The sequence below is a fragment of the Pseudophryne corroboree genome, chromosome 2, assembly GCF_028390025.1.
Source record: "Pseudophryne corroboree isolate aPseCor3 chromosome 2, aPseCor3.hap2, whole genome shotgun sequence".
NCBI classification, from domain to species: Eukaryota; Metazoa; Chordata; class Amphibia; order Anura; family Myobatrachidae; genus Pseudophryne; species Pseudophryne corroboree.
In genome coordinates this window covers 416,253,094-416,281,061 of record NC_086445.1, presented here as the reverse complement: position 1 = coordinate 416,281,061, position 27,968 = coordinate 416,253,094, and the positions used below count along the sequence as shown (strand labels likewise).

Below are 27,968 nucleotides of genomic sequence, written 5' to 3'. Positions count from 1 at the left end.
TGTTGGTGAAACGGCTAAATCCTCATCAGTTTCTACCATTTGTAACTTATGAGATACATATGGAAAATAAATTACAGCTCATTGTGGCTACATCTGCCTCAGACGGGCACTCTCTGCGTGACTAGGCATGCCGCATATTTAGCCATCCCATTCACTGCATATGGTGTACGTGTGCAATTAATGCATGTACATCTTAGATGCACATGCGGTTGTACCTTCCAAGGCACGACTGCGCCAAGATGCAGCCACGATGAGCATGGCTACATCTGTATATGTTTTGATGGTTATTATTTGTTGATGTCATGGGAGTTAATTCCCATCTTGTGCTCATTTATGCCAGATTATGAAAAACAGATATTGCATGTAGTATATATAACATTAGATCATGCCCTTTTGCTGTCTTTATGTGTTCCCTGTATCCTTTCCAGTGTCATATGTCTTGTATCCTTGCTCTCAAATATGTCACTTTCATCCAACATGGTTGTAGATTTTATAAAGTTGTGTTCTACTTGTGAGAGATGAAACAATTGTTTTAGAGTCAGGAAAAGAAGACAATAATAAGAGCATATACAACAGGGGTGGGCAATTATTTCAATGAGTATTCGAGGGCCGCCATAGGCATGTGCCAAAAATATAGGGGTGTGGCTCCATGGGGAAGGGGCATGGTCACAAAACAATACAGATTCATATTAGGCTGCACAACAGCCTCTATTATTCAAATTACTCTGCACAGTAGGTAGAGGTCCCTTTTACACATTACGGCAGGTAGAGCCCCCTTTTGCACATTACGGCAGGCAGAGTCCCTCCTTTTACATATTACAGCAGACAGAGCCCCCTTTTACACACAACTTTGAGAGGAGGGGGGTAATCGGGCGTTACAGACATGGCTCTCTGTCAGCTTTTGGTGGGGGTGGACTTTAAGTTGTGGCAGGGAGGAGTGGGGGCGGGTGTGGGGCATTACAGCCCACAGGTCACTATAAGCTTTTGGGGTGGGTTGGATTTTAAGATGTTGCGCTGGCAGTGAGAGGGGGAGTGGGCTCGGGCATAACGGCTCAACCTCACAGTAAACTCCTGCAGCTGCGGGGGGATCGGGCGTTACAGCCTGTGGGTCACATGCTCAAGATCAGGAGGACGGCTTTAAATTGCAGCAGCGACATGGAGATGGGAAGGGGGGTCGGGCATTACAGCCCACGGCTCACCATTAACTCCGGTGGCAGCAGGGGGATCGGGCAGTATTGCCCGCGGCTCACACTCCATCAGGAGCAGGGGGTGGTCACTGGTCAGGCTGCACTGTAAACTGCGCGCCTTTTGTTGGGACGCTCAGTGTAACCTGAGGGGGTGGTGTCTGGGCTCTGGCGGCAGAGTGGGTGGGATCGGGCATTCTCTATCCCCCCCCCTCCCCTGAACTTATATGGTAGTCTCTATGCCGCCCACCCCCCTCCCCTGGACCCATATAGCAGCTTTTAAACAACAGACTCCCTCCCTGGACACAGGTTGCTGTTTACTCCCCCTACTCGGGACCCCAGCCCCCCTCAACAGGCAGCGCCAGCTATGAATTTACCAACCTTTGAGTTGTCGTTGTTTTTAAGGACAGATCAGCTCCCGCTGCCCAGATGATCCGCTGCCCGCTGGAGAGCTCAGCTCCCGCTGCACGCTGCCCGCATGAGAGATCCGCTGTCCACTGTAGAGATCCACACTCTTCTTGATGTGGATCCGCCCCCCGCACCGCCCAGCGCCTGAGACGTCGGAAAGGAAATCCCGGTCAGCAGCCCCTGTGACGTGACTGGGATTTCCTCAGCGGCGCCGCAACTCTCGGAGCTGCTGTAGCGCAATGAGAAGCGGCTCAGCCAGTCGGGCCGCTTGTCATTGCGCACTGGTGGGGACAGCGGGCAAGGCAGGATCGGTTCGCGGGCCGCATCCGGCCCGCGGGCCGCATGTTGCCCACCCCTAATATACAATAACTCAACAGTCTTTGACTAAGAATGTATACGTTACTTGCTTAAAAGGATTTAAAAGTCACTGAAAACTTAAGGAAAGATATTTGGGCTATAGTTGAACTTTTGGAGCACTATCACTTACTGTCAGGGTGAACAGGTACAAAGAAGAAAGCAGGGTAGAGGTCAAGGTCAATGATAGTGAAAGAGAATCACGACTGCAATTGCATTCACGTGCAAACATGAATTAGGCCCTAGTCTGCATCTCTAAATGTGTACTGCTCTGTATACAGTATAAATGATTTGTGATGCTTTTTTGTTTACACTAGTTTTAAAAAGTAATTTATTCCTATTTCTATTTACTGTAGCTCATATTGTTCTCTAAGGATAACCACAGAGTCCTGAAACAAGTGTTTAGCAAAAGAAAACAGTATTCTTTTTTTTTTTAAGCCAACATTCTTTGATAGTATTCCCATACCTCCCAACCATCCCGATTTTGTTTGGTCAGTCCCTTTGTGTGGGCTCTGCACCACTGTAACAATTGGGATGCATTATTCCAGGCATTGCAGATGGAGAGGTATGTTTGTCCATTGCGGCTCTATAACAACAACAATGAATGGGTGATGCATGCGCCAGTGGCAGCAAAAGATTTATAGGAGGGGAACTTGTGCAAGGCAAAGTACAATCCAGTGCTTTTATTCAGCATGAGGCTTTCCTACCCACCCCACCCCACCCCGTAGTTTATCCACAAACCCACAAACCTTTTGTGACATGACCATGCCCCCTGTCCAGATATGTTGACCTCTGATGTTGGTATTTTTTGTATTTTTTATGGACACTTCTCTGTCAGACCTATGTTATTTAGGTTGACCGCACTTAAGTTGACAGTCTTTAGATTGATGACTATTTGTCGACATGCTTTAGGTTGACATGGTCAGTGGGTTGACATGGCAAAGGTCGACATGAGTTTTTTAAAATGTTTGTCATACTTTATGATCCACGTGGACTACGATTGGGAATAGTAACCTGAAGCACGGCAAGCAAAGTGAACCATGCGAGGGAACATGGTGCACTAATTGGGGTTCCCGGTCACTTTATGAAGAAAATGACAAAAAAAAAAAAAAAACTTATGTCGACCTTTTTCCATGTCAACCATTTCCATGTCAACCTGATGACCACATCAATCTATTTCAGGTGTCGACCTAGTCACTGTCAACCAATCGTGGTCAACCTAATGCCTGTTGACCTAGTTAGGGTCGACCCAATGAACCACACCCAGACCTATAGTATGAGTTGCATTCAAGTTTCAATACTACAGTCAGAGGGCCTAATGTAAGAGTCAAAAATGACAATGGTTCGGCGATTCACCCACACAATTTAAAGCACTAGAGTTGTTTTGAAAGGTAAGCCAACCTGGTTTTTTTTTCACTTTTTTAAATGTTGCGACTAAATTACATCATTGTTGTGTCAAACCATGTGTTTATTGACATGCTGCTAGGTAGTATTTTGCTGCATCTGACAGTGTCAATGCTTGTGCAAGCTTTTCAATCATTTATATAAACAAGAAAAAGGAAATATGTCAAAGAAGAAATGTGTCAGTTTGACAGTGGTAATGAATGCAATTATTTACTCATTCTTTTATTTATATAGTGCCTGCATATTATGCAGAGCTTTACAGAGAATATGATATCATTGCCTTCTACATTGGTGCTTACATTCTAAGTTCTAAGTAAATTTCATTCAATATTAATCTGCACATTTATTTTGTTGTTTTAATTGCTTTATACTACAGTAGACTCTGCTGAGTGTTGGGTCAAGTATGTTATACCAGCTGACGAGATGCATGCTGTGCTTGCCACACTGCGGGTCCGGTGGTGAGCTTTGTTCCCCACAGGTTCTATACGTACTCAGTTGGTTTGCATGGACCCACCAACCAACTGGAAATTAGGGTCGGGTGTCAGGATGCCGGCTGTCACAAAATGCCTACTGTTGGGATTTTGGCATTGGTCTCCTGAACGCCTGGATCCTGGCCGTTGGCATTTTGACTGCATCCTGATTGGCGGATTAACAGCAGGAAGGGTTGGGCACAACAGGAGCACACAAAAAGCCACAAATAGGGCAGCTCCGGAAGTGCTAGTATCTGTTCCAGGCTCCTGGTGGCATTGCACACATGATATAATGATGTTACTGGTCATTGGTAAGGCTGGTGAATGGAGTCTGGGAGTGATGTCAGAGGATTATGAAACTAAGGACTACAGTTCTTGTGTGATATTATGTATCAGCGTTGTGTAACAATAACCTAAGGCAGCGGATACTCCTCCTGAAAAAGGCTAATTGCTGTAGTATAAGTAAACTGCAGTCCCTATTATTCTCAATTGTTATTGCGCTCTGTCCACTGTCCACTAATTTCCAAAAACCTAGCTTTTCGGAGCTTGGCCCCATAGCCTGTAGAGGCACTGCTGCATATGTCTCAGAAAGTGATGAAGCGTTTTTTGCAAATGTGAATGACTGTATGTCGGGTTGTAATTGGCAAGAACAGCGTGGTCTCACTATCGCTATGCCTGCACCATAACTTTTCATACATACAGGTAGCAATGTGACTACAGAAAAACATGCCTCGATATAGACTAATAAAAATTGTGCCATATACTGTAGATACATAAATACTCCTTATTGACAGTATAATACACTACATAGAGATTGAGTATTTGAGTCTATGCACTGATTATGTAACAAATACTTGCTTTTATGGCTTGCATTTGTGGTGCTGGGAATTGTTACACAATTATTATTATTTATTTATTAACAATTTCTTATATAGTGCAGCATATTCCTTTGCACTTTACACTTAGAACAACAGTAATAGAACAAAACTGGGCAAAAACAGACAGACAGACATAGTGGTAGGAAGGCCCTGCTCACAAGCTTACAATCTATAAGGAAATAGGCATTGATACACAAGGATAGATGCTACCTATTGCATAATAATCCACCAGATTGCTAGGTTCTTAATGGGCTGTATGATATGATCACCCAGCAATGTTGGAATGTGATTAGAAAGAGAAGCATTGAAGGTTATGTTGGTGGGTCTGGAATTTGATAGGCTTGTCTGAAGAGATGAGTTTTCAGGGAACATTTAAAGGGTTGGAGACTAGAGGTGAGTCTTATTGTGCATGGGAGGGCATTCCACAGAGTGGGTGAAGCACGGATAAAGTTGTAATTTTGAGAGGGAACAAGTAATACGTGTGGATGAGAGACGCAGATCTTGTGCAGAGCGGAGAGGTCGGGTAGGGTGATATTTTGAGATGAGTGAAGAAATGTATGTTGGTGTAGTTTGGTTAATAGCCTTGTATGTAAGTAAAAGTATTTTATATTGAATACGGTAGAATACCGGTAGCCAATGGAGGGACTGACAGAACGTATCTGCAGACGATGAATGTCTAACAAGGAAGATTAGCCTCACAGCTGCATTCAAAATGGATTGTAGTGGTGACAGCCTATGTTTGGGAAGACCAGTAAGGAGACTATTGCAATAATCAATGCGGGAGATGATGAGTGCATGGATTAGAGTTTTTGTAGTGTCTTGTGTAAGATAATGACATATTTTGGATATGTTTTTTAGATGCATGTAACATGATTTGGAGACAGATTGAATGTGGAACAAAGGACAGTTCAGAGTCAAGGGTGACACCTAGGCAGCGAGCTTGTGGGGTAGGGTGGATAGTTGCATTGTCAACAGTAATGGAGATATCAGGTTTGAAACTACTTTTGGCTTGCGGGAAAATAATTAAATGTTCTTTTTAACAACAGTGCCAGTAAATCAGTTTGACAATTTTATGAACAAGGCACAAGTTAGTTGCCTGGGGCAGGGCCATCTTGATGGCATTGTAGGCCCTGGGCAAAGCAAAGCATTGAGGCCCCTATCTACTCTTCATGGGAATAAATACAAAAAATCATAACTTACCCTTCTTGCAGTCTTGTGCCATCCCCACCACAGGCTTCCATACAGTGAACGTATGTCAGCACTCTGATTGGTGGATAGCAGCAGCCATCCACCAGTCAGAATACTGACAGACATTAACTTTCTGGCTGCAGACTGGGAGGCAGGTAGAGAATGCTGCCTGGCCACTCTGATTGTGTGTAATTCCAAATCAGAGCAGCTGGGCAGCATTCCCTCATTCCCTACTTGCCTCCCAAGAAGCAGTGCCGTAACTAGACATTTTAGTGCTGTGTGCAAGAAACGGCATCGGCGCCCCCCCTGTAGGTGCGCATCAAAAATATAGGGGCGGGGTCACAAAATACCAATTCATATTGCGGTGCACAGTAGTCTCCATTATTCAAATTACACCGCACAGTAGCTCCACTGTACCAGGCAGAGTCCCTTTTACACATTGCGGGGGACAGATTCCCCTTTTTACACATTACAGCAGACAGCCCCCCTTTTTACACATTACGGCAGGCAGCGCCCCCCTTTTACACATTATGGTAGACAGCATCCCCTTTGTACACATTACGGCAGAGAGTCCCCCTTTTTACACGTTATGGCAGGCAGTGTCCACTTTTTACACATTATGGCAGACAGCGTCCCCATTTTTACACATTACGGCAGACAGCGTCCCCTTTCTACTCATTACGGCAGACAGCATCCCCTTTCTACACATTATGGCAGACAGCATCCCCTTTCTACACATTACGGCAGACAGTGTCCCCTTTTTACACATTACGGCAGACAGTGTCCCCTTTTTACACATTACGGCAGACAGTGTCCCCCTTTTTTACACATTACAGCAGCAGAGTCCCCCTCTTACACAGTATGGCAGACAGAGACCACTTTTTACACATTATGGCAGACAGCGTCCCCCTTTTACAAATTACGGCAGGTGAAGGGCGTAAATACATACCAGATGTATATACACACAACCACATATATACATACATGCACAGTGTACACAGCCACATATATACACACACACACCAAGCCATACACACACACACACACACACACACACACACACACACACACACAGCCTCATGTACTCATATACACACCCAGCCACATAACTATATATATATCTCCACTCTCTGCTCACCTCCTCATGCAGCCACTGCCAGACCTGCCTCGGTGTGCGGTGCCTCAGCATGCGGCAGCGGGGGTTAGGAGGTGAGTAGCCTGCCTCTGCGTGTGGGAGGCGGGAGCCAGGCAGCGGAGTTAGGAGAGGGGAGCCGGACAGCCGGAGTGTGGGGGCGGGAGCCAAACAGCGGGGATCAGGATCCGAACACACTCCTCTCCCATCACAGTCACACATTACCTCCCCTTTCAATGGTTGCTCTGGCAGCAGCACACACAGGCGGCTTGTGATGAGTCAGTCTGACTCATTACAATGCCGCAGACTTTGGACCCCCTTAATGGGGATGCGGGCAGGTGCGCCCTCAGGGTGACTGCGCTGTGTGCCAGGCACACCTGGCACACACGTAGTTACGGCCCTGCCAAGAAGCCCTGGAAAAAAATCAGCTTCAGGTGAGACATCAGTTTGAATACACCTAAAATTGGGGTCCCTAAATCCAGGTCAACATTTATACTGTCCTGATTAATAATGTCACATATTTTCATGTGCAGCAGTTTTTGAGATTAGTTTTCTGCAAATGTACAGAAGTTTGAGCACCAACTGCTGTGAAAGGTTGGGTAGTTGACAAAACATTTCAAATGCCTACACCTCCATCTTAGCTTGCAATTCTAATCAAATAACCAGAAAAAGTATGTATTTACATAAACGCAAATATTTTTTTGTGATCTATACATTTTGTAAATCAGTATAAATGTGCTCTTTGAATAACATTAAAATAATTTCCTATTACTTTTTTGAAACAGATAAACAGGGGTGGATTGGGATGGAAAACCAGCCTGGGAAATGTATGGAAGCAGCACTAATGAGAGTAGGTTCTGTTGTGGGTGTGTGGTCTGATGAGAGGGAGGGATTCCTCCTCATAGGGTCTAATTCTGAGTTGGATGCAGTTTTGGCCATCCTTGCTTCTTTTGCTGCATTTGCATATGTGACTTTATGCTAATTATGCTACAATACACTTCCCCGGTGTACATCTGTGCCTCCAAATGCAATAATGCTTTGTGCATCTCATGCTTTTGTAAGTGCCACCATCGTTCACACCATTGAAACTTTCACCAATACTATAGTAGGTGCAGATCATCAGTCTGATTATCGCACCCAATGTGAGCAATTGAACATCTCTATATGCAACGACTTTCAGCAACATGCCCACGATACACTGCATCTGTATTTGATTGGTCAACTCCCTATAACCACCCCGGAAGGTACAACAAATTTCTAATACACTTCTTGGTGCGTGTGTCTGCAACTTTGTATGAACACCATCGCTGTGCAAGGATGCATGGTGCAACTCAGACACAAGCGCAGATGAAAAACATTGCACAAGAAAACAATAAAAAACATTCCCCCTACAGGAAAAAAAACCACACACATTGAAAATAATAAAAAACTAATTGCCTCCCACAGGGAAAAAAATAATTAAATGTATAATATAGCTTTTGGTAATACAATTTGTTTACATTTTTCACTGCTGTTTGAAAGGTCCAGTCACTCCGAGATGTTTTATAATTCTTGGCAGAAACATCTATATATTTATTTATTAACATTAATGTAGCGCTAGCATATTCCATTGCAAAAGTTGGGCAAGTGCATATTGGGAACTGAAAGTGGCACTGGAAAAAATTGTAGAAATGGTCTCACATGGACGAAACCAGAGGTATACCATGTAACCATGGAGGCAGCACCACCACACACATGTCAACAAAACAGACCCCATATGTACATCGGCCCACTGGAAATCTTTTCTGTGAGCCCTATGACATGCACATAAACTTGCTTATCGTACTCCCACAAGTTTTGTAATATTTGTTCGGGGTAAAACAGGGTTACATTTCTGCATTAAGATAATGGTCAGTTAATAAGAGATGTTTGTAAATGACATTTCCCTTCTATGTATTCCCTCTCTGCATGCACACACTGCTGCATTCTTATTTCCATTTGTTCAAAGCCACGCTGTAGTTCATTATTTGTCAGCTGTCTCAACAGCTCCATTGTTTTCTTCTTTACTCCAGTAACTGATGTAAAATGGGTTCCTTTAGTGAAGATTAGAGATGTGCGCCGGACGAGTTTTGCTGGATTTGGTTCTGATTTGTCATCTGGCTTTGGATTTGGAGTTGCCAAACTCTGTTATGAGCTTTGGATTTAGATTTAGATTTTTTCAAAAAATTTACAAAAAAAATTACTCTAATAATAGAGTATCATTAACCTCAATAACATTAATTTTCAGTCATTTCCAGTCAATTTTGACCACTTCACAGTTCAGAATATTGGGGGTAATTCAGATCTGATCGCTGGGCTGTGTTTTTTGCTGCCCTGCGATCAGATAGTTGCCGCTTACAGGGGAGGGTTAAATTGCTGTGCAAGTGTGCAATCGCTTGTGTTGCAGAGCTGCACAAAAATCAGTTTGTGCAGTCTCTGCACAGCCCTGGACATACTTATCCAGCCAGCTCGCTGCAGCCATTGTTTCCAAAATCTGCAGCGAGCTGGCTGGTTACTAAGTGACAGAGCAGTGGCGCAAACAAACGGCAGTTTACAGTACATCTATGAAACATTGCCACACCCTTTATGGATTAAAGGGTTTATAGAGGCATGTGATCAAAATTGCACTAGGTTACGTACACCAACCAACACAAAAAATAGCTATACATCTTTTGTATTACTTTTCTATTTTTAAACTTGCAGCTAGGTTCAAACTGCATGGATCACGGAACTTATATATGCATGTGAACAAATCACACTAGGGTAAAGCGCATCAACCAGTACAAACAATGTGTGTGCTCACAGCACACACATTGCACCCATATTAGGAGCTGCAGACATGGTAAATATATTTTCCAAAATGGCCACCGCGCATGCGCAGTACTGAAATTGGTATATAGATTGGCATTTTGGGAATCGAACCCGGGACTCTCAGCATGGGAGGCAGGAGCCTTCACCGATAGCCCACATTGTTGCATGGAAGATATACAAGTTCATGTATAAAAGTAATGCAAGCAGCGATCCCTTCCCATTGGTGTTCGTTTATGCCGTTAGGGGACTCGAATGCTCATTTAGTGCACTGTACATACTTTAAAGTCAATGAGCTACATTATTCCTTTCACACATTAGTTGCATCTGCATACACAAGTGTTTTAACACATTCATTTTCGTCTGTATAAACTTTTTTTTTTTACTCTCTCCATCTGACCATTGGTCACCATCTGTGTGTACAGTATTCAGTACAGGACTGTATATTTACATTACAGTTGTCACTGACCATTTGCCAGAGCTTGTACTGTAGATCAATCTGCCACTATTCAAACTAAAGAACTGGATTAGTGGAGCATTAGCCACCCAGTGATGCTGAGTATCTAGTCATGCCTCAATGCGCCTGTCCGTGATTAAACTCAGCAACCTAAGCTATCGCCTAGGCATGACTAAACCTCCGTCTAGGTGCAGAAAGAGCCAAGGTAATGGAGGACCCATCTGTATGCCATTCACAACATGAAGTGGCAAGGAAAGGCTAAGGCCTTGGCCTATGTTCATGACTGGTGGTTCAGCTTCTCATGAAAATGGAAGCCCTCCTCCCTCTCAAAATTTTTTAAAAATAAAGCTTGTTAAAGCATAGGAAAAAAACAACTGTGCATTCACAGATATCACAAATCCCCAAGGAGAGTCCAAGTGTGTCCATGGTTGTGATGTCTAGGCCTGACCTTCCCAAGACTGTATGGGAAGTGGAGGCTCTTACCACCATTTGCACATCCTATGCAAGTGCTGGGAGGAGCACCACCAGTCCAGTTGCTGATATTGACATTGAGGATGTCACTGTAGAAGTACACCAGGATTAGGAGGATATTGGTGTAGTTGGAGCTGAGGAGGAAGTTGACAATGAGGATTCTGATGGTGATGTGGTTTGTTTGAATAAGGCACCAGTGAAGACAGTTGTTGGCCATGGGATGAAAAAGCCAATTGTCATGCCTGGGCAAAATACCAAAAAAGCCACCTCTTTGGTGTGGAATTATTTCTCCACAAATTTGGACAACAGGTGTCAAGCCATGTGCTGCCTTTGTCAATCCATAATAAGTAGAGGTGAGGATGTTAACCACCTAGGAACATCCTCCCTTATATGTCACCTGCAGCGTATTCATCATAAATCATTGTCAAGTTCAGAAACTTTGGGTAATAGCATAAGCAGTCCACTGACACCTAAATGATGTGGTTTGTTTGAATAAGGCACCAGTGGAGACAGTTGTTAACCATGGGATGTAAAAGCTCGTTGTCATGCCTGGGCAAAATAAAAAATATCCACCTCTTCGGTGTTGAATTATTTCTCTGTGAGGATGAGGATGTAAATACTGAAGGGGGAGTAATCAGAAGATGAGGACGACATCTTGTCTCTGTAGAGCCAGTTTGTGCAAGAAGGGATTAATTGCCTCTTTTTTGGTGGGGGCCCAAACAAACCAATCACTTCAGCCACAGTCGTGTGGTGTACCCGGTTGATGAAATGATTGGTTTGTTAAAGTGTGCATTTCCTGTTTATACAACATAAGGGTGTGTCTTTTCTTTATCTGCCACATCATTCCATGGGTGCTGCCCTATATGGGGTGCAGCCACTCTGCTCTATCAGTCCAGGGGTGCTGCCCCACTGCCATTTAAGTCCAGTGGTACTGTTGCCTGTCTGATGTGCTGTGTAATTCTCCAGGGGTGCTGCCTGTGCTGTATAAGTCCAGGGGTGCTATCTGCTGTATAATTTCAGAGGTGCTCCCTTATAATTCCAGGGGTGCTGCTGTACTTGATCTTAGGTTTAAATTAAAGCCTAGAGCAGAATATGAAACAAGCTTTAACATTACAACCAGATTTATGAAAACATATAGCCGCAAAGGTGGAAATGGAAATTGCAATTTTGACTAAATATATTTTTGTTTATAAAATGGGGAGAGACCCCATTTGTGGCCAAAGTCAGTCAGAATCAGAAGAGACAGAATCATAATCCAGCAGACCATGACATGGCAACATCTCCTACTTCGTTTTCTATAGCAACTGTTGGGGAAAAAATGATTTTCCAAACACACTTATGTCTATATGTGTGCCATATAATTCCAGGGGTGCCCTGTCTGAACCCGCTCATCTCTCGTAGATATATCTTCTATTGTGCACAGTGGACCCAGCATTAGAGCGTGGTTCTTCTCAATTATTTCATGTTGGGGACTCAAAAGAATGGCTCCAATTAGTCAACCTTAATTTTGATTTATTATTAATGTTCCACATTTTGGGATTATTTACAAGATGTGCATTTGTTATACAGGGTTCTCTTCCTTTATTTTGTAAATGTTTTCTCATTAATAATTGTACAATGTAAAGGATGCATAGAGTTATCGCAAGACCTCACGGTGTTAGAAGAACAGAGTTACAGTGATCTTGCATTGCATCAGCTTTCCATTGCACTGCAGTACTAGATGGGCTAGGAGCTCCTGTGAGGCACAAACAGTTACTGAATAAGGGCAAAGTATGGAGTCTCATGGTGGCTTACAGTCAGGAAGATGTCTGGCTTGCCAGGCTGAGGCATGCTGTTGGCACAGAGGATAGCATTGTTTCCTCCCACAGTCCTACTTGTAATATGAAATGAGTTTGTACTGTAGAGTGGTAAGCTCCACTAGGGCAGGGGCTGAATAACAAAAATTCACTGCACAGTCCTGCTTAGTACTGTACCAAACCCACCCCGAACTCAACTTTCACTATCCGGGGCTGCTGTGGGGGCTCACAAGGGGCTGCTAAAACATCTAAGTGGCTACTTTATTTAAAAAATAAAATATGAATAAAATAAACAAGACACACAGCTATGCACAGCTATACTCACATGCATGTAACTGGGAGCTGTGAAAAACAAAAATAAGGCATATGCCACAAAATATGTAAATAAAAATGCAATTAAATGGAAAAAAAGAAACCCACGACATTTTCACAAAATAAGTCTCCAAACTCTGTGGAGGGGAAAATATCCAATCTTGATTCTGTGGTATACACCAGTTTATTTACATCCCAGCATTAAATCCGAGATTACATGTATCTTAATCCCTAAACATGGAGAGGGGGATACAAATTCAGAGGCTTTGGCCCCTAGTTTTTCAGTTTGTCCAGCAATGTGGTAATTATATATTTGCTTGGTTAAAGTGCTTTCTGTTCCACACCAATATACGAGTGGAGGTGAAAGCCTGTGTGTTGTTCCTGATTGCGTGTGCCTCTCTAATTTTTAATCACCATCTTGACACTGTCCTCTTCCTTTTGTCTCTTCTCATAATGTGAAAAGTCATCAAATATGGAGGTGGTATGTTTGTAGCTAGCTATGATTCAGAGAACTTGGCAAGCTTTTTCCAGGGGGACCACCTGTCTCTGAAATGATGAGTTTATTAAACTGCGTATGTCCTGTTTAAACAACATAAACACCCAAGGAAGGGTGGGTGGGAGGACCCAAGGATAATTCCATCTTGACCCTCTTTTTTTTCTTTGCATTATGTGCTTTTTGTTGCCTAGTTTTTAAAACTGCCCTCCTGTCTACCACTGCAGTGCCTCTCCTAGATGGGCCAGGTGTTTGTACCGCCCACTTGTGTCGCTTAGCTGAGTCATCCAGCTGCCTCAGTGCAACCTTTTAACCTAAAAACAATATTGTGAGGTGTAAGGTGTTCACAATAGACTGGAAATGAGTGGAAATTAATGTTATTGAGATTAATGATACTGTAGGATCAAATATACCCCAAAATTCTGTGATTTTAGCTGTTTTTATAAAAAAAATTCAGATCCAAAACAAAAACACAAAAGGGTGGTTTTGGCAAAACCATTCCAGATCCAAAACACGAACAGAGATCCAGATCCAAAACCAAAACACAAAACCCGAAAAGTGTCCGCTGCACATCTCTAATTAATACTGAAAAATTTACACAGCAAATGTTCTTGGACATATATTACTGTGTGTTTAAAACATGTACTGTAGGTCACCAGTGTTCTTGCTTGTTCCTTTTGTGATATTAATTAACCATTTTCTTCCTGACTGTCACTACTGCCACTCACTGTGTCTCTTAGTAAAGTAGATGCATAACAACCAATAGTTTTACTCTTTAAAATGTCAATTTAATTACATTCAAGGCTTGATTATTTTTGTTAAGTTCTTTACTATGCAATCCACTTTTTCTAAGTATAGGATAAAGAATGACCTAAGTTAATACAAGTGAAAATATCCTTGAAATGAGAACACCAGGGATGCTGCATGTCCTACAACTCATATAATCTGTGACGATGGCTGATTTTATCACTGTGTAGTTGGATTATCAGCATATATCTTTCTGTTACAGCAAGTACCACAGGAAGCCACTCCTCTAATGGAAAAAAAAATAAAAAAAGAAAACAGCTTGAAGCTATACCAGCCAATAGGACAGTAAGAATCATGAGATTTTAAACAGATTTGCAGAGGCAGTGCTTGTGTGGTTCCGACAGGAGGAATGCTCATTAAATGAACACTGCTTCTTTTGCTCATGTGTGCTTGCAGCAAGGTTTAGCTTTGTGAGAACGACATTTCAGATTAAGTCACTGGTTACCACACCGACGGTGTAGCAGCTGCATAATAAATGACGGTGAGAATCACGTTAGGCATGCTCACCTAACCTAACTTGAATCATGTGTGCGGGGAGCTATTGGAATTCAAATAGACTTTCTTGTTCCCAGCAGTCGGCAGTAATAGAATGCTTTGTGGAAGATGACAGATGCAGGGAAAAGATGCTGTTTTGCACTATCTTGATTTGTTACAGCAGCCAACTTATTGGCATGATGGAGTGACAAGCAAAAATCAGCTGGCATGGAAGGTAGGATTAGCAAAGTCATCTTATCATTATGAATGTAATAAGAAACCGACTGTGACAAAGGATATGCTAAAATGCTCTGCACGTTCATAGTAGAGGATGTGAGATAAAATGGACTTTAAACTCTGTAGACAGTATTTATTCTGATGATGAACCCTTCTGTTTTGCATAATTGCTATCTTCATTGATGCTGAACACAGATGATATTTTCCTTTAATGTGTTAAGTTGAGAGGTGTTTCTTAAAAGTCGTTGTAGGTGCAGCCACAGCATAGATATCAACAGAGCATCACCTGGTGCAGCAGCGTCTGCACAACATCATGAAACCTATTAGGATGAATTCTTGAATGATGTTTTGTTCTACATGTTGTTATCCAGAAATACATTAATCAGCCCAGTGTGATTGCTGAATTGCAAAAGCACACAACACAGTATCCCTGAGGTTTGTTTTCTCTACTTGTCACAATGTAAAGCAGTATCCGGGGATCCCCTTTTGATTTATTCCGCCTATGTTCAGCCATTTATTCAGCTGTTAAGAGCAGTATTATATAGGAGGAAAAAACACATTGGTTTCCTGCAGAGTGTTCCAGCAACTCTAACATCTGTCTCGGCTATTGAACTGTATTCATGTTTAGCCAACTTGATGTCAACCCAGCTGTTCTGTCATTTACTTGCTTGATTACGGCTCTTAATTTGTGTTTATCAGATTGTATCAAATACACATTTCAGAGTGGTAGAAAAGTTCAGTTGTACTGAGAGCATTTTCATTGTTCAATGCTACCTAAAATCCTGTATGTGTATCAGAAGTTGTTTGATTATATTGCTTATGGTCTGGTTAGAACGAGTGTGATTTTATATTAAGTCTGTAAAATGCTTTGTTCAATAACTTATTATTAAACAACACAAAATCATTTGTGACTGAGTTTAACAAGTGTCCATTTTGAAACACTAGTAATTAATATGCCAGTACAACTTAAGACCACTTAGCAACAAATAACACAATTCACAGATGAGTTTTAAGCCAGTGTGATTATCTTCATATTAACACATATGTGCATTACTGGCTATTCAATTTACAAATGCTTATTCATTATGCATCACTTGTTGTACTGTAGTTCTATTTGTAATGTGTTTGTAAATAACTATAGATGGGTGAAATAAATGGTGATGAAATTAGAGACCTCTAGGCCAACATGATTATCCAATGTTTTAAACATGTTTGAACTTTGTTTGTCTTGGATTGTCTTGTAAATCTTTAGCATGTCTTAGTTCATTTGCAATTCATTCGTTATTAATTTATTGCACTTCCCCTTTCCAGCTCAACTGGCAGACTGACCAAACAGTAATCACAAATTCAGATACAGCATATGCACATGTCTTGGCTAACTAAAATAAGTGAAACAATATTGTGACACTTACAGTAATTTTAGCATACTGATTCGGAATGCTTAGTAACCATACCAGGATTTCAGCATCTGTTCATTTCTTTTCGAAAGTACTGACAAAATGTTCTCTCTCAAAAAAGCTGACTAAAAAAAAAAGTATTGATTTCTTTTAAATTGGCCTCCTTTCAGTTTTTGGTGATGTGTGTCAATAAAATGGTTAAACAGATATATAAAAAGGAAATAAATAAAATCAGTGTGTATGTGCAAATAGCATTCATTGATTCGCATGTTAATTGACACGCATGTTAAAATGTACATTAATTTAGTTTTTTTTAATACTAGGGTTTTCTGCAATGTTAACTTCCTATTATAGCTTTGGTGACCTATATAATCTAACATTTGTTAGTCTTAAGTGGCTTGGTACATTTTGATTTTACAGGTGCATAATAAAAACACTAGAGGTAGCTAGTTGTCAGTTCTAGATACCATTATAGAAACAAAATCTTAAGCAAAGCTGTATACTGTATGTATTTGAACCTTTATAGAGGTTTGTCTTGTTAATTTCTAAAAACACTATTGATATGTCTTCCAACAAAAGCATCATCAGTAAAATATATTATTGTATTATTATTCTAGGCCAAGATTTATCAAGCCTTGGAAAATGATAAATTGCACGGTGATAAAGTACTAACCAATCAGCTCCTAACTGTCATTTTTCAAACACAGCCTGTACAGTTAGGAGCTGATTGGCTGGTACATTATCACCGTGAAATTTCTCACTCTCCAAGGCTTGATAAATCTTGGCAACAGTGCTGTTATAACAGCTGTTACTTGTCACAGTAATTAACAATAGGTCAAGTTTTACTATCAAGGACTAATGAGTAAATGTAATAAGGGGGTAAATGTATAACCCTCTGATATGAGGGAGAAGCAGTATCAGCGCACATTATATGCGCTACCACTTCTGATGCTGGCTCCCAAAAACAACATAGTTCTGAGCGACGTCCCCGCTCCCGCCGCCCGTGACCACCGGCTTAGTCCCGCACATGCTCAGTGAGTGCGCCTGACGCTGGATTGACTGAGGGCGGAAGCGCTGCCCGGCTCGCTCACAACTTCCAGCGGTCGCGGGCGGCGGGAGCGGGGACGTCGCTCAGAACTATGTTGTTTTTGGGAGCCAGCATCAGGATGTACCCATGGGGGGAGACAAAGTAGTACACAATACATGAATAAGTGTTTTATCAGTTGGTTTGTTTACACTCGGGACCGGAAGTGACATCATTTCCGGAAATTCCCTGAGTGATTGAAGCTAATTCCCCAATTAAGAGGGGTATAAATAGAGGCCCTGGGGGGCCATTATGTATACACTCCTGAGGAAGTCCTGCAGTGTAGCGACGGACAAAACGCGTTGAGTGATGGACTAAGACATCTGCTATCAGATAAGCTGTTTCATAACTTTTATATGGTACGGGCAATTATTTTGTGTAATGGTAAATAAATGTTTTTAAAAAAATCTGTATTACACTATGGTTCGTTCTACTTTTCATCCTTTACACTACACGGTTTGAGACCATAGATACCGGTGTGACCATTACATCCAGGAGTCCACTGCCAGAAGCGGGGAACGTTCAGATTTCTAAAAACGTTGTTTGAAAGTGGTTCTGAGACCACTTAATACGGTACACCTCCGATTTTAGGGTGTTCTTGGTGGAGGTATATTACATTGTCTATATTGCACTAGGGGCGCCTCTCTCATTTGTTTTTTAGAATTTATTGAAGATCTGCCGGAACAGCGGGTCGTTTGGAGAATAGGCCGCCACCCCAGATAATATAGGGGAAGTGCTCTGGACAAATTAAGAACTATTGTAAACTGTATGAACTTTTAGAGGAAGGTTATTTTGCGCCAATTATCACTCTTCTAACAGCCATATATATATATATATATATATATATATAATACAGAAAACCATAACAGTTACTGGTTTTCTGTGTCATTTGTGCACGTACTCCTTGAAAAAAGTGCCATTGCATTGAAACATTGGTGTCTATAACATTCCATAACCTATAATATACAGTATTCCATTGACAATTGAGCCTTGGAGTCCCGCAGTCTTCTATGTCCGATCTGTTAAATGCCAATTTGAACAATGAACCAGGTAATGGGCTCCGAATAAAGAACTTTAAGCACAATTAAACAGGCCTGAGTGTCCACACCAAAATTTACATCTGGTTGATGATTCTTTGTATAATAATAGACATACCCCGATGAAGTCTCGGCATAAGACAAAACGCATTTGGTTATTGCTATTACTGTGATCTCCACTCTACATAAACAAGCATAGGAGAAAAGGATATCTGTGTGCATTGGATGCTGTATTGTTATTTTTAATTGCAAAAGCTTTTAAATAAATGTATGTAAATTGGAACATGTCATAAACTGTTTATTGTAGACTTTGGGAAGCTAAATTTGGTTGAGTACAGTATTGGTTTATTCTCACCAATGATATAGGGGCCCACTCTCATTTCATCTCAGGGCAGCAATGGGGTGCACAACAGCTGAAGTGCCAATGAGGATGTTCAGTAGAGATATAATGTAGAGAGAAGGCACTCACCAATGCATCCGCAGTAATATACATTTTTTATAGTTTACTCTTTGCCCATTAGGATGCAACATTTTGGAAAGTTCAATGAGCTTTGTGAAGCTTCCCAAACTCTTTGCATAATATCCAAAGTGAAATAGGAACATCTAAAAATATTGGAAAAGCTGACAAAGGGCACTGAGCTGCCCAAAACGTTGATCCTAATGGGTACTGAATAAGCTATTAAAACCTCTATTACTACAGTACATGCGCTTTGGTGAGTGCCTACTCTTTCTCTTTCTCTCAGTAAATATATTGGGAAACCATGTTCTTCACATGTCTAAGACCCCTGAAGGCATTTCATAAATACAGACCATGAGAAGCTTGTAATCTGCCCAGGTAAACTATTTTTTGCACGTCCTTGAAAGACATAAACATACTGTAGATAAATAGAATAAAGTTTGTCTGGATGTTTCTTTTTTCTTCTTCTGATTGTCCTTGATTTATCCTGAATTTATTCACTATAATTTGAATTTTATCTAGAAGACTGCTCTCAGCCTCACCTGGCCTCTGCCTATTAGATTTACATCTTTGAAAAGTCAGCTTGCCACAGTATCTCACCACTAATAAATGCAGTAAATGTTTTTCCTGGATTTAGTTTTATCCAATTTCACAAACTTTACATGAATCTCAGACGTATAATGTCCAAAATCATGAAGATTCCAAGCACTAATGAAAAGTATTATATACTGATTAATGCTACAGTATTTCATAGCTGTAAGTCATGTGTTATTGGTAAAGTAGCATCAGTTTGCTCTAGTATTAAGGCTCTGTCTGTATGAACTACTGTACATGATGATTAAATTGGCTATCTGGATGTTTTCAAACTTTCAAAGTATATCCTCAGTGTATACTTGTGTTAAAGCTTGAGTGACCACAGTAACATCATTCCACTATTGTCAGTGTCCAGGTGTAAATGGTGCAGTATGCTGATGAACTTTCCTACATCTTCCAAACCAATCATATCAAGAAGAAGTTCTTATTGAAGTTCCTGTTACTTGATCTCTGAGCATTTGGCTTGTTAGCACACATTGGGGCGGATGTACAGTATTAAGCCTGGAGAAGGAATAAAGAAGTAATAAAGCAGTGATAAGTGCAAAGTGAAAGTGCATCAGCCAGTCAGCTCATAAAGGGCCGTACTGATGGGGAGATTTCACCAGAGATGTGTGCTGAGCGGTCTAGCACAGACCACTCAGCACACATCTCTCCCCGCTAAGTGGGAATGGACACGGGGGGTGCTCATTTCACCCAGCGGTGAAATGAGCAACCTGCTAGATTGTGCCTGCATGCAGGCAAATCTAGCACCGGTGATAGCGATGCGTGGGACCGCGCATCGCTGTTGCCGGCATCCCTACACACGGAGTAATGTTCAGCTAATTTCTAAGCAATCTGGGCCCTCATTCCGAGTTAATCGCTCGCTAGCTATTTTTTGCAGAGCAGCGATCAGATAGTCGCCGCCTTTAGGGGAGTGTATTTTTGCTTTGCAAGTGTGCAAATGCTTGTGCAGCCGAGTGGGCCAAAAAAGTTTTTTGCAGTTTCTGAGTAGCTCTGGACTTAGCCCTTGCGATCACTTCAGCCTGTCCGGTCTCGGAATTGACGTCAGACACCCGCCCTGCAAACGCCTGGACACGCCTGCGTTTTCCCTACCACTCCCAGAAAATGGTCAGTTGACACCCATAAATGCCCTCTTTCTGTCAATGTCCTTGCGATCAGTTGTGCAAATGGATTAGTTGCTAGAAGCATTGCACAGCAACGATGCTGTTTGTACCCGTACAATGTGCGTGCGCATTGTGGTGCATACGCATGCGCAGTAGTAACCTGATCGCTGCACTGCAAAAAACGGCAGCGAGCTATCAACTGAGGGCCCTAGTCAGATTGCTTAGAAATTAGCTGAACATCGCTTCATGTGTACCCCCGTTAACTGTCATTTTTCAAATCCGTAATGATTGGCTGGTGCGTTATCACCTTGCACTTATCACTACTTTATCACTTCTTTATCCCTTCTCCAGGTTAATACATCTGCCCCATTATATCAGCCTTTGTTCATTTATCACCTGATATGCAGTATGCCTTTACTGTATGTTCCTTCTATTTCCTTAACTTAGCTACAGGGTAACCATGTTAGATACTGTATGTTTAGTTTAAACTTTAACTGATCTGCATGCATGCACATGTGTTTTCTATGTATGCTTATATTCAGGGGTTATAGTGAGCCGGAACGGGGCGGAACTGCGTTCCGTCAGTTCCACCAGGAGACGGAACGCAGTTCCGCCTCCCCCGGCTCACCTAACCCGATGTCCCGGGCGGCGCTGCAGGGAGATGCCGGGCGCCCGCTGAGATCGCGTTACCAGCGGGCGCCCGTCTCCCTCTCCGCAGCGGCAGCCGGAGCTCAGTACTGAGCTCCGGCTTCCGGCTCTGTCAGTGCGCGCTATGGGAGAGACGTCATGACGTCTCTCCCATAGTGCCGAGGAGCAGGCGGCGAGAGAGGACTGCGGCGGGAGCGGGGCTTGGTAAGTATGGTGCTCCCCCTCCCTCCTATATGTGTACCACTAGCGGCGTTTCTACTGGGGGCTAGTTACTGGGGGGCTTTTACTACTGGGGGGCTTTACTACTGGGGCAAACTACAGAGGGGCAAAACTACTGGGGGGCTTTACTACTGGGGCAAACTACAGAGGGGCAAACTACTGGGGGTCTTTACTACTGGGGCAAACTACAGAGGGGCAAACTACTGGGGGGCTTTACTACTGGGGCAAACTACAGAGGGGCAAACTACTGGGGGGCTTTAGTACTGGGGGCAAACTACTGGGGGGCTTTACTGCTGGGGCAAACTACAAGGGGCAAACTACTGGGGGCATTACTACAAGGGGGCAAGCTACAAAGGGGCAAACTACTGGCAGCATTACTACTGGGGCTAAACTACAAGGGGGCATAATTACAGGAGCTAAACTACTGGGGGTATAACTATAAGGGGGCAAACTACTGGGGACATTACTAACTTTGGCAAACTACATGGGGGCTAAACTACAGGGGCTAAACAACTGGGGGCACAACTGCAGGGGGCATTACCACTGGGGAATAAACTACATGGGGCAAACTACAAGAGGGCAAAACTACTGGGGGCATTACCACTCAGAGGCTAAACTAAAGGGGGGGGGAGTAAATTGCTGGGGTCATAACTGCAGGGGCATTACCAGTATGGGCATGACTACTGGGGCTAAACTACAGGGGCTAAATGACTAGGGGCAATACTACACAGGGGCATTACCATTAAGGGCATTACTGATGGGGTGCACAGCTAATGAGGGCATTGTAAAGGGGGCACTTCATAAGGGGCACTACTGTTGGGGGCATTGCATAAGGGGCACTACTACTGTGGGCATTGTATAAGGGGTGCTACTGCTGGAGGCATTACTGTATGGGCCGACAAAGAAGCTGCGTTCCCGGTCTGCCCTCCATCGCTCCACCCCTACCATCGCCGCTGCACTGGAAGCCCAGGTTCCAGACTCCCAGCTGCAGCGGATCTGGGACCAGGCCGGCCTTATTATCCCTGCCGCTGCATCGAGCTCCTGTGACCGCGGCGCTACTAGTTCAAATCTGTCGCTGATTGGCTGCCGGTCCGCAGCAGTTTTGAAATATTAGCGCCGTGGTCACAGGAGCTCGATGCGGCGGCAGGAATAAAGCCAGCCTGGTTCCAGATCCACTGCAGCCGCCCTCAGCCTCTTCTGCCGCCCCACCCTCGGACCTCTGCGCACCCACAGCCTCCTCCTCCGCACTATCTCCGAGGCCCACAGCCTCCTCCACGTCACGCCTACCACAGCCTACTCATCCACAGCTCCGCAGACCACCGCCACTGCTAAACAGGTAATCTAACCTGCTGCCTTTCTCTCTCCCTAGTCCCTACTGTATTCCCTTGCTGTCACTTTCCATGTCCCTGCTGTCACTCTCCCTGTCACTCTGTCACTCTATAATGTGAATTTCGGCTCATACCGTGTGCTATAATGTGAATTTCGACTCATTCCGTGTGCTATAATGTGAATTTCGGCTCATACTGTGTGGTGTAATGTGAATTTCGGCTCATACCGTGTGCTATAATGTGAATTTCGGCTCATACTGTGTGGTGTAATGTGAATTTCGGCTCATACCGTGTGGTGTAATGTGAATTTGGCTCATACTGTGTGGTGTAATGTGAATTTGGCTCATACTGTGTGGTGTAATATGAATGTGGCTCATACTGTGTGGTATAAATGTGAATTTCGGCTCATACTGTGAGGTATAATGTGAAAGGGGTCCTACTATTGTGGTGCATAATGTGTATAAGGGGTATATGGTGTGGTAAACTACACTGAAGGGCACGCCCCCTTTTGCGTGGCCACGCCCCCTTGTCAGGAGTGCGCGGGCCTTCGGCGCGCACAGAATTGCACCCTTCACTTTTCTATACCCCCACTTCAAAATTTCCACTTGGGTACTACTACTGTGGGCATTATTACTATTGTGACCACGCCCCTTTCTTTTTGAGACCACACCCCCTTTTTGCTGCGCACGCCTACGGCGCGCGCAATACCTTTATTACATGGACAAAGTGGGGAGGGGGGTGAGTTCCACCACCTCTCAAGGACCACTTTAAGCACTGCTTATATTACTGTATATTTTATCATATTTTATTGCAACAATTATTATATAACCACAAAGTAATGTTGTAACATTGACACATGCACTGTGTGTTCACCATGCTGGGAATGTGGCTGGACCTCAGGCAAACAGAAGCATCAGTGTATACTTACTGGTGAAATTCCTAAAGTTAATAGCACTACGCAATATATATCTTGAGCTAAAAAAATCAAAGTATTTCTGTATCATAATAAGAACAGATAGATTGCTTCCTGTTTTCCATTATATGTATAGTTAGTTATTGCTGGGAAATTAGGCAATACCAAAAAGTAATGCACATGTGTGAATATTGTGATATTTAGAGAAACTTTGAAATTAAAAACTGTGATATGACAGTTTGCTAGATATGGCCGCCAAATATCTACAGGAACCAAACTGGTTAAAACAGCCACCTGCTTATTTTACTACAGTGTATTTCTAGTCACAATGCCCATGTTTTCTGTAATGTTCCATTTGCATTGCCAATCTTTATGTTTATTGCAGAGCTACAGTACACGAATAAACATAATTGCCAATGTGGCCAATTGGGGCTGGTATAGGCTTTATTTGGTCAGACAGGGGCCCTCATTCTGAGTTGATTGCAAGCTGCCATTGTTCGCTGCGTAGCGCTCATTTAAAAAAATGGCAAAACTATGCATACGTATGAGCCACAATGCGCATGCGCGTCGTACGGGTACAAAGAGCATCGTTGTTTTGCACTGCTTCTAGCGACGATTACATTTGCACAGCCGAACGCAAGGAGATTGACAGGACGAGGGCACTTATGGGTGTCAACTGAGCGATTTCTGGGAGTGTTTGGAAAAACGCCTGCGTGTCCAGGCGTTTTCAGGGTGGGTATCTGACGTCAACTCCGGGACCTTTGTCGCAGCAAACATCGCACAGAATAAGTAACTACAAGGCTGGTCTTGTTCTGCACAAAATGTGTTGGTAGTCGCTCGGCTACACAGGCGTTCGCACTCTTGCAACGCAAAAATACACTCCCTCGTGGGCGGCGACAATGTGTTCGCACGGCTGCAAAAAGTATCTAGCGAGCGAACAACTCGGAATGAGGGCCAAAATCCCTAGTGGGGCATTAGTGTTCTAACACTAGAAATATGAGGAGTTAGAGCTGTGTGAGGGCTTTGTATGTGGGCTACGCTCATACAAACTATACAAACACTAACTAGAATGTGTGGCCTGGTAATCTTGCAATGCAGTGGCATAGGATACAAAAAATTCTAGTTTTTTTTAGAGATGAGCGGGTTCGGTTTCTCTGAATCCGAACCCGCCCGAACTTCATGTTTTTTTACACGGGTCCGAGCGACTCGGATCTTCCCGCCTTGCTCGGTTAACCCGAGCGCGCCCGAACGTCATCATCACGCTGTCGGATTCTCGCGAGGCTCGGATTCTATCGCGAGACTCGGATTCTATATAAGAGGGCCGCGCGTCGCGGCCATTTTCACACGTGCATTGAGATTGATAGGGAGAGGACGTGGCTGGTGTCCTCTCCGTTTAGAAATTAAAATAGATAGGAGAGTGAGAGTGAGACACTTCATTTACTTACTGGAGCTTAGGAGGAGTTATACTAGTGACTGATGACCAGTGACCTGACCACCAGTGCAGTTTTATAATTTATTATTATTTAATAATCCGTTCTGTTCTTGTTCTCTGCCTGAAAAAAACGATACACAGTGACTCAGTCACACTCACATACCATATCTGTGCTCAGCCCAGTGTGCTGCATCATCTATGTATAATATCTGACTGTGCTCACACAGCTTAATTGTGGGGGAGACTGGGGAGCAGTTATAGGTTATAGCAGGAGCCAGGAGTACATATTAAACAGTGCACACTTTTGCTGCCAGAGTGCCACTGCCAGTGTGACTGACCACTGACCACTGTGACCAGTGACCTGACCACACTGACCACCAGTATAGTATATTGTGATTGAATGTCTGCCTGAAAAAGTACACTCGTCGTGTGACTTGTGTGGTGTTTTTTTATTCTATAAAAATTAAAAAACTCATTCTGCTGACAGACAGTGTCCAGCAGGTCCGTCATTATATAATATATACCTGTCCGGCTGCAGTAGTGATATATATATATATTTTATATCATTATTTATCATCCAGTCTATACTAGCAGCAGACACAGTACGGTAGTTCACGGCTGTAGCTACCTCTGTGTCGGCACTCGGCAGTCCATCCATAATTGTATACCACCTACCCGTGGTTTTTTTTTCTTTCTTCTTTATACATACTAAATCTCATTATCATCCAGTCTATATTAGCAGCAGACACAGTACAGTACGGTAGTCCACGGCTGTAGCTACCTCTGTGTCGGCACTCGGCAGTCCATCCATAATTGTATACCACCTACCCGTGTTTTTTTTTTTCTTTCTTCTTTATACATACTACATCTCATTATCATCCAGTCTATATTAGCAGCAGACACAGTACAGTACGGTAGTCCACGGCTGTAGCTACCTCTGTGTCGGCACTCGGCAGTCCATCCACAATTGTATACCACCTACCCGTGGTTTTTTTTTTCTTTCTTCTTTATACATACTACATCTCATTATCATCCAGTCTATATTAGCAGCAGACAAAGTACAGTACGGTAGTCCACGGCTGTAGCTATCTCTGTGTCGGCACTCGGCAGTCCATCCATAATTGTATACCACCTACCCGTGTTTTTTTTTTTCTTTCTTCTTTATACATACTACATCTCATTATCAACCAGTCTATATTAGCAGCAGACACAGTACGGTAGTTCACGGCTGTAGCTACCTCTGTGTCGGCACTCGGCAGTCCATCCATAATTGTATACACCTACCCGTGGTTTTTTTTTTCTTTCTTCTTTATACATACTACATCTCATTATCAACCAGTCTATATTAGCAGCAGACACAGTACAGTACGGTAGTCCACGGCTGTAGCTACCTCTGTGTCGGCACTCGGCAGTCCATCCATAATTGTATACCACCTAGTCCTACCCGTGGTTTTTTTTTCTTTCTTCTTTATACATACTACATCTCATTATCATCCAGTCTATATTAGCAGCAGACACAGTACAGTACAGTAGTCCACGGCTGTAGCTACCTCTGTGTCGGCACTCGGCAGTCCATCCATAATTGTATACCACCTACCCGTGGTTTTTTTTTCTTTCTTCTTTATACATACTACATCTCATTATCAACCAGTCTATATTAGCAGCATACACAGTACAGTACGGTAGTCCACGGCTGTAGCTACCTCTGTGTCGGCACTCGGCAGTCCATCCATAATTGTATACTAGTATCCATCCATCTCCATTGTTTACCTGAGGTGCCTTTTAGTTGTGCCTATTAAAATATGGAGAACAAAAATGTTGAGGTTCCAAAATTAGGGAAAGATCAAGATCCACTTCCACCTCGTGCTGAAGCTGCTGCCACTAGTCATGGCCGAGACGATGAAATGCCAGCAACGTCGTCTGCCAAGGCCGATGCCCAATGTCATAGTACAGAGCATGTCAAATCCAAAACACCAAATATCAGTAAAAAAAGGACTCCAAAACCTAAAATAAAATTGTCGGAGGAGAAGCGTAAACTTGCCAATATGCCATTTACCACACGGAGTGGCAAGGAACGGCTGAGGCCCTGGCCTATGTTCATGGCTAGTGGTTCAGCTTCACATGAGGATGGAAGCACTCAGCCTCTCGCTAGAAAACTGAAAAGACTCAAGCTGGCAAAAGCACCGCAAAGAACTGTGCGTTCTTCGAAATCCCAAATCCACAAGGAGAGTCCAATTGTGTCGGTTGCGATGCCTGACCTTCCCAACACTGGACGTGAAGAGCATGCGCCTTCCACCATTTGCACGCCCCCTGCAAGTGCTGGAAGGAGCACCCGCAGTCCAGTTCCTGATAGTCAGATTGAAGATGTCAGTGTTGAAGTACACCAGGATGAGGAGGATATGGGTGTTGCTGGCGCTGGGGAGGAAATTGACCAGGAGGATTCTGATGGTGAGGTGGTTTGTTTAAGTCAGGCACCCGGGGAGACACCTGTTGTCCGTGGGAGGAATATGGCCACTGACATGCCTGGTGAAAATACCAAAAAAATCAGCTCTTCGGTGTGGAAGTATTTCAACAGAAATGCGGACAACAGGTATCAAGCCATGTGTTGCCTTTGTCAAGCTGTAATAAGTAGGGGTAAGGACGTTAACCACCTCGGAACATCCTCCCTTATACGTCACCTGCAGCGCATTCATAATAAGTCAGTGACAAGTTCAAAAACTTTGGGCGACAGCGGAAGCAGTCCACTGACCAGTAAATCCCTTCCTCTTGTAACCAAGCTCACGCAAACCACCCCACCAACTCCCTCAGTGTCAATTTCCTCCTTCCCCAGGAATGCCAATAGTCCTGCAGGCCATGTCACTGGCA

The 27,968-nt window shown here is 43.3% G+C and overlaps 1 protein-coding gene across 7 annotated transcripts in view; it reads left to right on the top strand.

The window, feature by feature from the left end:
* DMD (dystrophin) overlaps nucleotides 1-27,968 on the top strand; it is a 3,641,189-nt gene that overhangs the window by 167,417 nt on the left and 3,445,804 nt on the right. Inside the window, exon 1 of one of the 7 annotated variants that reach the window (XM_063953478.1) lies at nucleotides 14,620-14,889. The exons of the other annotated variants lie outside the window; for them this stretch is intronic. Within the exon in view, the coding sequence (XP_063809548.1) occupies nucleotides 14,883-14,889 (7 nt within the window). The 5' untranslated portion in view covers nucleotides 14,620-14,882. Of the gene's footprint in view, nucleotides 1-14,619; nucleotides 14,890-27,968 lie in introns of those variants that run through there. 7 annotated transcript variants of the gene reach the window in all.